The sequence below is a fragment of the Panthera uncia genome, chromosome D4 (genome assembly GCF_023721935.1).
Source record: "Panthera uncia isolate 11264 chromosome D4, Puncia_PCG_1.0, whole genome shotgun sequence".
NCBI lineage: Eukaryota > Metazoa > Chordata > Mammalia > Carnivora > Felidae > Panthera > Panthera uncia.
In genome coordinates, this window is record NC_064807.1 from 82,867,786 (window position 1) to 82,880,289 (window position 12,504).

The window sequence follows — 12,504 nt, forward strand, 5'->3', positions numbered from 1 at the left end:
TTTGCAAGAGTTTGAGGTTGTCGGCCGGGGGAAACGCACCTCAGCCTGACAACAGCTCCTCCAAGGCCATTGCCAAGATGTGATGAAATCAGCATAGCTGATGGGAATCATCCGTCTAATAAGACTTGTTTGTGGTTTAGAAGAGTTCCTGTAGTGTGGTGAGGAGGTGCTAGAAGTATCCACTGCAGAAGTCTGTCCTCATGGTTTGACGAGATGCAGTTCTATGGGGCAGCTGAGAAGTTGTAAATTGGATGTGGCTAAAATAATCCCATTCCGGCTCCAAAGACCGAACCAGTCTCATAACCACTCCTAACTGGGTGTTGCGGGGGTGGACTGCAGTGGGTGTGCGGATCACGGAACAAGAAACCTGATGTGGCATTTGTCAAGCCCTTTTGCGACCACTCTTGGTTGTGGTGGTCTGTGGGGCACATGCCTCAGGCTTTGTGGCTTGAAGAGATCTCCCAAATTGACCACGAGAAGGAGGCCAACCGCTGGTGACATCCAGGCAGTCGGAGCTTTATCCAGAAGTTGGGATGTGTCCTTGAGCGGGGTGGGGCTAATTCCACCCCCCCCCCCCCCGCCCCGCCCCGCCGTTGTTAAAAAGCCAGGCACACGCATCCATTCATCCATTGTTGCCCCATCTGTCTCATGCTAACCAGGTAAAGGACTTCAAGTGGATCATCACATAATTACCTACAGTGAAATGGCAAAATGAAAAGAATTTTGAAGACTGAGAACTAAGGAAAATGTCCGTAGTATAACCGGGAAGCAGCTCCGGGGTGGCTAACGATGGCATGTCAGAGAAACCTGCCTTGTTGGGACAGTTGACTTCACATTAGGCTCTGAACTGCGACATCTGGAGCACAAAGGGAGGTGACATAAGTGATCATTGTGGGCAAGAGTGGACTCCCCGGTATTTGAGGCTATGATTCTTTTCAATGAATCGGTTCACTTTGTTCCTCAGGTAAATGCTTTGTGCTAAACCACACCATGAAGATTTCTCTTTTCTCCTAAAGGGAACTGAACAGCATGGGGATCTGGTATCGAATGGGCAAAGTCCCCAGGAATCATGACTCATCTCAACCCACAACGCCTTCCCAGTCATCCGCTGCTTCCACCCCGGCCCCCAACCTTCCCAGGTGAGGCCCTGTCAATGGTATCCTATGCTGTTACGCGTGTTACGGTCTCGTGGTCTCGGGTCTCAGAACAGCTCCACTTAGTGTGTGCTGAAAACTGCAGAAGCAATAAACCGTTAGAGGAGATTTTTAAAAACCCAATTAGAAATGTTTGCATTACACGAATGTAAAGGCCATTCTGTATTCTGTTTTGTACGTATTCTGCAGGCTCCTAAAATAGCAGAATATGCAACTTTAAATTGGCTTGCTATTCTAAAGAGCTCATACCTGCACACAAACGCGTGATTTATAGCCACGTGGTTGGGAACACTGGCCGTAAGAAGGTAGAATTCCTTCTCTGCCTCGGCCAACAACTCATTTGAGGGTTGGTAAGTAATTTTGTTCATTTTCGTATCATTTCTTTTCCCAGTGAGCCACAAACTAAGAAATGGGTAGTTTGGGTATGAGAGAACAGTGAGAAGGTTTTCAGGGCATGTTGGTTTCAGTAATCCTGCAGAGAAGCTTAGGTGAGCAAACTGGTCACTCTGTACCTGATTTCAGTTGTAATAGACGTAGTAATGGTCTCTACGCTTTCAGCAAAAAGTAGATGGTGAAAAGAATCCTGTCAAATAAAAACTCTTCCCTCTCAGCCCTTAAACTTACCGTGGTGAGGATTGCCTAACGCAGAGAATTGTCAATTTCGTGTGCTGTGCACCTGAAACTAATAGAATGTTGTAAGTCAACCATAGTTCAATAAAAACAAACAAACACAAAAAACCCCTTTGCTTTACTAGTAGTGAATTATTTGAGGGCAAGGAACAAACAGCCGTGAGGGATTAAATTTGAGAAAGGGATTACAAAAATAAATAAAACAAGTAAGAATTGGCGAGGCAGTGCTGTTTGGGGATTGATGTAGCACAAATGAGGAATCTAAGAGCTTCCACATGGGTGAATAGAGATGAACAGCGTCTGTCGGGAACAGATTGTGGTGCTCCTCCTGGGCCCCACAGACCACACCCTGCCCTCCAGGAGGTGCAGAGGAGAGCCTGGTGTAGCCACCGGTTCTCCGCGCGCTGCTCCTCTAGCTGAGCACCCGCCCCGACCTTGGCAGAACACCACTGGCGTGAGCCAGCAGCTCAGAGGACTCTGTCTCTCGGGACATCCCCCATAAAGCCAATCTGGTCTTTCCTCATGACAGTTTCACAAACCCTGAGCGATACTTAAACTTGACCACCCGGAATCACCTGAAACTTTGCAGGTAGTTTTCAGCCTCCCTCTGGCATGAAGAGACAGGAATAGCCAGTGAGCTTCCCAGAGTTGTACACCGAACAGTGGATGTCTCTGGTTTAGGAGTACCAGGCCAGCACAGCTCAGTTCAGTTCAGCACTTTCTCAGTGCCCAGGGCACCTGCATGGCTGTGGTCACTGTCAGCTGCACTGGGGGACAGCCCAGGCCCATCACCTGTGCTCAGGTCAGCTGAAACCCATAGCCCGGGAGTAGTCACAGCTGCTACCTATTGACATCACAGGGTCTGGAAGGGGCTAGATATGGGCAGCACCTCCGGGCAGGCTCTAACTTTCTGTTGGATAAAGAGCACTGGTTCGCTCAGTTAAAGCACGAAGAGCTCTCCCCACAGAAGCTTGCCAGTCAGCCAGAGAGCACGGTCACCAGCGATGGAAGCAAGAGGGCCCGGGAACACTGGCCACGGGGAACCAGGTAGAATTGGAGATTCTTTGTATCAGAACGAAGGGTTCACAAGGCTTGTATATTTTATACAGAAACTCTTGTTGTGGTTTGCAATGGCTCCAAGGAATTTGGCTCAGTTTTGTTTTACTTGTCAAATGAAGCAGATGTCAGAATAGTCCATATAAAATGTATTGTCCTATGACTGAGTTAAGTCTGCCACTGTGCAGTAGGATAATCGAATGTTACATTAATGCTTCCCAGTAAAAGCCACCGTCTGTCCCAAGCTCTCCTCCGGCACTGGGCAGCACTTCCTAGGTGGCATGCACATCTCTGGGAGCCTCCTAATGCACGGGGGCGGTTTTGGCGTCTTTGCTTTTTGTATTGTTTCCCTAACTAGTACCTTTGACTTTTAAAAAATGAAATGCTGATGATTCACTCAAAATGTCCACTGAAGATTTATGAAACGATGAGTATTTTCCTGGAGGCTTCGGGTCTGTCGTGTCTCCAGCAGAGGAATGTGATAGTTTTATCTCTGTGGGCGATGCTCGTTTTCCCATGTCGGGGTCTGCATGGGGCCCATGGGGTGAAGGCCTCCAAATCCAGCTCCTGTGAACTCTCTCCCATCCCGAAGCTTCAAACTTTAAGCTAAAATAGTACTCTTGTCTTCCCTTCCTTTTTCAGGCTTCTATGCCTTTGCTCATGTGGAAGCCTGTGTGCAACAGGTGTGTCTTAGATTCCCCTGCTTTAGATGTCCGCTCAAATGCTTCCTCTGCCAGGAAGCCTTCCCTGAATGCCCTGGGGCTGGGCCTGGGCTGGGCTTTTCTCTCTGAATGCTTCTTCTTGGTCATCATGCCTTCACTTTGGGTTGTGGTCATGTTGTGAACTCCTTGAGGGCAGGAACCATGTCCGGGATCTGTTATCTCTAGCGCTCTGCACAGATCTAGGCATGTACTCAGTTTTGCAAGAAATGCTTCTCTCACAGCCTAGGACCCTGCGCTGCAGTCCCACCCACCCCACCCCCACCTCCTGCCCCTGACAACTCCTGAGTCCCTGAGCACTTCTTGGGCCCTTTTCTGATACTAGCCCAAGCTTAAGAAATACTTCCAAGTGCGGTCTTTGTGTGGACACAGGGATCAGGTGGCAAAGCCAGGCTAGAGAGAGTGTGCGGTGGTGCAGCGCCCTCTACTGACCAGATCTGGAGGTGGCCGGGAGGACCGGCAGGCCGGTTTTCCCAGCAAATCTTGCTGAGGGGACTGGAAGGGACCGAGGGAGGGGCCGGTAAAGACCCTGTTGCCTGCTTGAGCTCAGGCTTTTGCCTCAGAAGCTAAAAATGTGTGCTCTGCCTCCCATTTCTTATGTTGTCCCTCATGTTTCAAAGAATCCCATGCCGTCTTTTTGGAGCACTGTTATCCCCAGCTTATTTCAGACCAAAGGAACGGTTGGTGGACTTTTCCAGAGTTGATGGGTCATCACCTGAGGACCTCATGGTCCTGGCAGAACTGCCCTCTCTTTCCAGAGGCAGTTCCTGGCCCCGGGAGCAAGCACTTCCTGCCTGTTTCCTTCCTGTTGTTGCAGAGAATGATAGTCTTTTCCTTTCGGAATGGTCAGGCCCCCGCAGAGACGAGGGAGCCCCTCGGTTGTATCCAGTGAATGGACACAGTGTTTGGTAAAGTTCACGGCAAAAGGCAGGATGAGGCGTGTTGGCAGTGCTCTTTTTCCTCATTCAGGAAACCTTTATCTCACACACATACATCGCTGCACACATTTGCCAACCACTTCCAAGCAAAGAAGGACCTGCCTCCTCTTCCAGGAGCATGGAGCCCATGTTCTCTCCGGGCATCTGTGCGGCTCCACCTTTGGCCTGTCCATTCCATGCGCCTCGGTCAGGGTGGTCCGGCCTTGGGGCTGAGACACAGTCCCATCTCCCCATCCGTCCTCCGAGGCGGCCACGGCTCTGCGAGTCCGCCTGATACATACAAGCAGACGATCGGTCTGTGGATCCAGGCTTTTCTGGTTCTCTTCCATGCCGCTGCCTTAGGGCAGGGGGAAGCGCCTTCCTGCTTCAACCAGAGCAGCTCCCGCTGCTCCCTCTCACGCCGGGTTCTTACACGTGGTTCTGCTGCCCCCGGCTCCGAGGTTTGGAAAAGCTCTGGGAGGCAGGTGGGTTCACAACTGATGGAGCACCGGCGGCCCCAGAGTGTGGATAAATGAACGGTTCTGTGTTGTCCCGGGTGGGGGCCCCTGGTGGACCCCTGCCCCCTGGCTTGCTGAACAGTAGAACCAGTGGCTTGATAAAGACATCAGAGGCATGCTTATCAAATTTGCAGATGACACAGAGTCATTAGGGAGTGCTGATGTGCCGAACGACAGAATCAATGCTCTGCATCTCCTCTACAGCTAGAACACCCTGCTGGAACCAGGAGATGAAAGGTGATGGGTGAAAACGGACGGCATATCACCCCCCCCCACCCCAGGTTAAAAAAGTCAGTTGCACAAGGACCAAACTGAGGAGACCCGGCTTAGCAGCGATTTGTGTGCAGTGACCAGGCTGGGCACGAACTGGGGTCGTGTGGAACGCGGCCTGGTGTGCCCGGTGGGGCGTGTCCCAGGAGGTGGCGTCCCACACCTGTCGGGTTCGTTGGGAGGGTCACGTCCATTGCCACGCACCTCCTTGTGAAAGTTACCCAAATTGAGCACCGAATTAGAGTATGAGGAACTGCTGTTTTGACCTGAGTAGAGACCTGGCAGTTGGCTTCAGGTGTTTGAATGGTCAGTGGGTACAAGGCAGAGAAGTGTTTCCAGGTGGGGATGGGTCGTGGGCAATCCCAGAAGACAAAAAATCGAGACTTTTCAGACCTGCAGTGTTCTTCATAAGCCTTATTTAAAAAGTATATCCCGGGGCGCCTGGGTGGCTCAGTCGGTTAAGCGGCCGACTCCGGCTCGGGTCACTATCTTGCGGTCCGTGAGTTCGAGCCCCGCATCGGGCTCCGTGCTGACAGCTCAGAGCCTGGAGCCTGTTTCGGATTCTGTGTCTCCCTCTCTCTCTGACCCTCCCCTGTTCACGCTCTGTCTCTCTCTGTCTCAAAAATAAATAAACGTTAAAAAAAAAATTAAAAAAAAAAAAGTATATCCCATCCCCACCCTCAGATTCAGACTCCTTGCCAGAGGTGACTCCAGGGAGCTGTGGCAGGTGGAGAGGGCGCAGAGCAGTGGGTGTCTGTCGCCGTGGTCTGCTCTGTATGTGTGGCTTTTAGGGCTTCCTCATTGTCTGATTTGTGGCCGTCGTCCCCTTCCCCTCACCAGGGCTGGTGTCTGGGGAGGAGGCTCGGAGAGCTGTGGAGGGCCGTGTGGCACCCTCCCTGGGATGGAGGGCACAGAGGGCCCTCTGCAGTGCTGACCTGGTGTCTGTGTCCCGGCCTTGGCATGGATTTTGTCCCTTTCCAAGTTCGTCTGAGATAAGTAGTCTGGACTCCCAGGTGCTAGAATTTCTAGCTTTATGTGGACACCGGGCTTGGGCTGTCCTGGGAAAGGTGGAATGTGTGGTTCCAGGAGCTCCTGTCTGCCCTTCCCGCCGGCCCGAGTCTAACATGTCGTGTTTCTGAAGGACAAGCTGCCACCTCAGGCCGTGGGCACGTCCTACAATCCTCCGCTGGCATTGTCCCTCCCCTGGGAGAGGGAGCCGCGGAGCACACGCTCCTCTGCCAGCTGTTGAGTCCTGCCCTGCAGCCTTTGCCTGCGAGGTGCGGCCTCTGGGGAGCCTCTCCCAGGTGCCAGGCGGGGCTGAGCTTCCCTCATAAGGCGCGTGTCACTGCCCTGAGTTGTTGCGGTAATCTTCCGGTGATTTGTCAGCTCCCAGCGAGTTGTCAGTCACAGGTTCCAAAGTATGTTTCTTAGTGACAGACATAATTGTACTTAACTTTTTGCGTGGATGTTATCAATCTGTGACAGATACTCTGGGAAATGGGGCATTTTGATTGCAGAAGGTCTGTCACACGCGTTTAGTCTTTCAGGGACACCAGGATTCAGTCACAACTTTTGCTTGTCGATGTCAGGTTTTGAGAACATAGATCCTTGCTGACCTCAAAAATCGTTCCGTCACTCCGATCCCAGGGCTGTCATCAGAAAGGTTAATGGCTCTTCCTAAAGGAGAGAGAAAATCGCCCTTCGAGAATCTGGAATTCAGGCCGTGCACGCCCAGGCCCAACCCCCCCATCACAGCCGTTGTCAGAGGCCCCTGAGCCGCCACACTCTGTCCGGCCTCCCTGACCCCGCCTTCCTGGGGACGTGGGATCAGCTCCGCCAGTTGATCAACCCGGACGGAGCCTCGGCTCATGGGCTGGCATCCTGTTGTCGAAACTGACAGCTTAAACTCCGCAGGCCGCCTCTGTCGGTGGTCAGTTATGAGATGGTTTTTGTGCTGTAGATGACATGTGTCACCTGCCCTGTTGTTGCCGGACTTGAACGGGGGGTCCAGGCTGGCACCGATCAGGGAGGCCGAGTTTCCCTGTTGAGGTGTTTGCCACCGGCACTGGAGATCCTGCCTGTCGGGAGGCCCAGCAGGCTTGCCTGGTTTATAGCTTTGATGCGGGAGGCACAGCTGAGGGGAGGGGAGGGGACGGGATGGGTTTTCAGAGTTGAAAGCTGTTCTTTAAGGTTCCTCACTTATGAGAAGGGCTGTCTGTGTCCTGCATCAAGGTGAGATGAGAAGGCAAGACCAAAGATGGATTCTGTTGTTTCTCTTCTTCCCCCATAATAGTAAACCATAGGGCCTGGATTCCGAGCTCCCTTCCACAGAAGCAGGACCGTCTGGGGGCACATGAGCCCCGGGGGAGCACCCTGGCTTGGTCCCCCTGAAGGAGGGCTTGGGGCTGGCCGGTCCAGCAGGGCCCTCAGAACCTTGCACCTCAGCAGGGGGTGCCCAGGCAGAACTGTGGGTCTGGCTTCACTTGGGATCATTAGACTTCCTTTTCCTTCACACGAAAACCACACACATTTTTGTTGGTTTAACTGTGAAGATGGGATACACATTTTCATATCCTTCCATGCCGTGTCACCCCTTTGAAGATGAAGACTTAAGGCAGATGTTTCTCGCACGTAGAGCACAAGCATGGGCATTCACCGTGTATTTGAGTTCTCCTCTGCTCCTGGTACCTTCCACCCACCCTGTTCAACAGAACCAACAGCCGGGGCGTCTCGGAGGAGAGCCGTCCACAGGGGCAGGACCCGAACACCAAATCAAAGTGAGATTAGACCCTGAGCTTCCTGGGGCTCAGGTATTACTTTTCAGGTCAATTGCTCACCTTTTATATTCTCTGCCTGGAACTTCAAAGTCCTGGGTTGCCTGCTGTCCCACTGAGGTTTTTAGACTTGCACGTGTTCTTTTTTCTTTCTGGAACTTTCACTGGCTTCCTGTTATCTGACCTATCTCCCATATCATCTTGCATCAATCCAGGTGAATCTCTTGACTCCCGAGCATATCAGCCTCATTCCAGAACCATCTCAGCCTCATTCCAGAACCATCTCAGCCTCATTCCAGAACCATCTCTGCTCTGGCCATTGCTGTCTATCTCCCCTCGTGCCTGCCCCAGGCCCTCCTGGAAGAGGCAGGCCAGACTCCAGAATACTGAGGCTTGGTCCTGTCCACCTTCCGGCCTAGGGTAGCCTTTGCCTCTTCTAGAAAGCCCGGCCCGGGCTGCTTTCCCCCTTCCCCTCCTCCCGTTTCTCACAGCAGACAATTTGGCATTTCACATTTCCCTGTCATTGCTACGTATATTTACGTTTGCTCTTATGACTAGATCTGCTGGCTTATTGATAACAGGGATTCTCCTGTTTCCTTCTCTCATAAAGCTTCGGAAAAGGTTAGTCACACAGAAATACAGATGATAATGTACTACCGTGTATGGAAATCCAGCAAGTTCTTTTGGCCGTGTCAACTCAATTCAGTTAAGCGTCAGTGAAAAATGTGTGGCCCCCAAATGGCAGGGACTTTTGAACACCAGGTGCCTGGCACATGGTAAGCACTCAGAATGTGTATTAAATGTATAAAGTGAGCTGGTTTAGATACACAGGACCAGGTATCCTGTATTATCCTTCTCCACCTTCCATTTATTCTGCCAGCCAGCCAGTACAGACTTGCCTTTGCATTTGCTGGGTCTCCAACACTTTGCAAGTGCTTTTACAAATAAGAACTCATTTAATCCTAATAACAGCTCTGTGAATTAGGGTACTGTTATTCATATCCACTTCAAGATGAAGAAGCTGAGACCCAGGAGGTTAAATTCCTTTCCCAAGGTCACACAGAGCTCGGATTTGGACCCGAGCAGGTGAGCTGCCTGTGCCCGGGTCACTGGCTGTGGAGCAGCCAGCCAGGTGTCCCAGCCGTCTTCACGTGCGGCCTTTCCAGGCTCCTGACCAGCAGCTGGGAGCCGGGGGCTTCCCAGAGTGTGCACGTGGGGCTGGGGGAGCCCATTGTCTTCCTGGGCTCCTCTGGTCGGAAGCTGCCCTCGCAGTCTGCACTCACACCCTCTCGGGAGACACACGGATGTTGGCCGGGGTCCGGTCTGCTGGTGCCATAGATGGTGGCCGAGGAGAACATGTGGACGCCATACACGAGAGGGTCCTGGCGTCACAGCTCAAATGGCTCCCGAGCCCGCGATGAAGCGGGGTTACAAGCAGTTTGATTTATTCTGGCGATGACGAGAGCCCTGCGAAAGAGACCTACAGGGGAGGGTTCTCTGAATATCTCTCAAGTGCCGGTGTCACCGAGCTGTGACTGCTCTTGCAACAGTATCAAACTTCGCTTTGGTGTCAGTAATTTTGAAGGGGAAATTTCATTAGAATGCAGTTTGGTATTGTTGGATATGAATGATGGGTTTAGGCTGAGCAATACACTTTTTGATATTAATTTTTAATATGGCTTCTTGGGAAGTCAGAGCTTCTATTTAATGAAGAATTGACTATTAGTCAATACAGCTCCTGCCTCTGAGCCGGCCTTCTTTGCTTTCACTCTTCCACATCAGATTTTGACAAGGTATTTGCTGCTTGTAAATGTGGTATCTTTGTAATTTTTGTGACTCTGTGAGTGTCTTATTTTTCTTGGTGGTTATGATGGTTCTGCGTGCTTCTTGTTGTCCCGGAAGCAGGGCTGTAAATGTGAAATGATTTCCTCCTGTGCCTGGTTCGCAAGTGCATGGGGCTCTTTGTGCAGTTGGTTTAAAGCTCCAGGGTTTGGAGAAAGGCCTTTTTCAGGATTATGAAAATAGTTTTCCGTGTGTCAGAACAGATTTATCAGTTCACTTTAGGGTCGGTTTTGTGAACCAGACCATTTAGAAGAGGATATTTTACCTTTTATCAGAGTGGAAGCTGACAGTCTATTTGCAGGTAGCTCTATGGAATATTTCACCTGGATCTTTCAGTGTAAATCTAGCCGCCAAACAAAGTAAAAATGGGCGTTAAGTGAAATTTCCTGTGATTTTACCCACCCCAACCCCCACCCCCGGGCTGTTCTATTTCAAGGCAGGGTTTCAATTATTAATTTGGATATTTAATAAAATCCCTTGCTTGCAGTAACTTTTAAAAGTCCCCTTGAATTTTATTCGGGTCGGGTTTTTGCCCGTGGGTCGGGTAGCATTCAACTTGAATATCTTTCTTGAGCAGATGTTTTGTTTCCAGTTGAATAATAATATTAACAATCGAATAAACGAAATTATCATCATCATTATTTCAGCTACAATTTTTTGACCATCTTGTGCCGGGCACTGTGCAAACACTTTACAGATATTGTTTAAATCTTTCTAACCACGCAGTGAGGTGCGTAATGGAAACGAGCAAAGCTTTTAAGAAACCAGCAAGCTGCAGCCAGGAGAGGTGGCGGCTGACCCGAAGGCAGAGCATCAGGGCTCAGAGGAGCCAGGGCTGGAGCCCAGTCCCACCACCCCTGCCTGAGTGTTAAGACTCTTGCCTCAGTGTCTCCTGCGGCCTCGACCAGGACCAGACACAGCCACAAGCCATTTCAGCCCATGGTTCACATCGTACCTCCTTCTTAGTCATTGCTTCATTTTGCTCAGCAAATTGTTTTCCACAGCTTCTGAGATTGATTGAGCAAGGAGGAGAAGAATGCGCCTTTGATTCTTTGTTAGGGTTTGTTATTTTCGGCTCGGACTGTTCCCCTGCCCGCCCTGCACTCTCACGCACGTAGCCTTTTATGAATCTGAGTTTGGCAGTGTCGCTGCTCTTGAATTTTGGAAAAGCGGATATTTTAGTAGGCTGGAAGAAGATGAAAAGCTAGAAGTGCCCATATGTTCCTTGTTTTTAAAAGTAGGGTCAGTGAGGTTTAGAGACTCTTTAAATATTTCAGTTTATAAGATTAGACTAGATCATCTGGAATGGAAGTGTGGTGCCCTGGGTCCCAGACTTCACTTTTTTCTTCATTTCTTTTATATGGGAGGTAGGTGTTTTGGCATTGCAGGGTTCAAGTGTAATAAAACTTAAATGTAGTGAATAAATACCATGATTTGGAGTGTTGCAGCAGCTATGAAGTTAGTTTCCTTTCTTTTTCTTTCTTTCTTTCTTTTTTTTTTTTTTTTTAAGTAATCAGTGACTTGAAAAATAACAGTTTAGTACAAGGATGGTAACTTAACTGAAAACTCCAAAGCCTTAAATTTGAGAATGCTTGTTGAGTGCACCTGGGTTTGGACTGTACCCCCCCCCCCCCCCCCCCGCCTCCACCCCCTAATTTATATACACAATGCTGGATATAACTCCAAACTCCAGAGTCGAGTCTTTGGCATTTTTCTAAGGAAGCATGCTCTTCACCCAGTTAAATCTTTGCAGGTTGAGATTAAGCCTCACTCCTGAAATGTCTATTTGAGTACTCTGAAATTGAACACAGTGGTGCGTCTTGTTAAACCCATGCCATCCTTTGTCCCCGTACCCTCTTGGTAAGTGATGTGGTGGTGGTTTTTCTTGATCCCGAGGTATCTGTAGAAGCCCACAGTCTGAGCAACTGCCTACCCCAACCCCAAGTTTCCAAATGAGGGGCCCTTGGAGGTGACTTAATGCCACGCACGTGGAGAGAGGCAGGGGGGCTGGGACCAGGTCTCCCCTCCAGTTATGGTCCAGCTAGCATTTTATACTTCGGGCTGTGAGGTGTGACAGACAGCACTGTGCTGCCCTTGGTGACCCCACACGAGGTCCTGGGAGAAACCTGGCTGAGGAAGGGCTGTGGTCACCACCCTGGTAGAACCTCTGAATACCCAGAGAGGAGGGACCTTGACCTTAATTGTCTTCCAGGGCCCCGCTCTTCTCCACCTAGAGTAAGCGGGAACTTTGTGCTCCCTGCATTTCCTGTCATGTTCATTCACTCTTCATACCTCTTCGATTTCTAAATTTCAAGAGTAATTTGTCACTTTAGAGGAGGGAGTCATTAATAACCATTATTGAGAACTGTCGAGCCTTCCTCTCTGTGTGTGAGTGTCTGAGTTAAGCATCCAAAAAATTGGCCTTGTTGGTGGCAAACAGGGCCTCAGTATTGACAGATCAGGACTGCCCCACCCCCACTGGTCTTTCTCACGTTCTAGTTTTTCCAAGTCTGTCTTTAATCACCGAGAGAGTGGCGGCCGAGTGGTTAAAGCATGTCCTCCTGGAATTCATTAGTATTATTACCAAAGACCGTGTTGTAAATTGTTGATTTTTTTTTTTTTTT

General features: G+C 50.2%; 1 protein-coding gene across 3 annotated transcripts in view; it reads left to right on the forward strand.

The window, feature by feature from the left end:
• Window positions 1-12,504, forward strand: part of MVB12B (multivesicular body subunit 12B) — a 183,058-nt gene that overhangs the window by 69,285 nt on the left and 101,269 nt on the right. For all 3 annotated transcript variants that reach the window (XM_049637998.1, XM_049638007.1, XM_049638016.1), the window contains exon 5: window positions 1,017-1,139. In XM_049637998.1, the coding sequence (XP_049493955.1) occupies window positions 1,017-1,139 (123 nt within the window). The remainder of the gene's footprint in view (window positions 1-1,016; window positions 1,140-12,504) is intronic.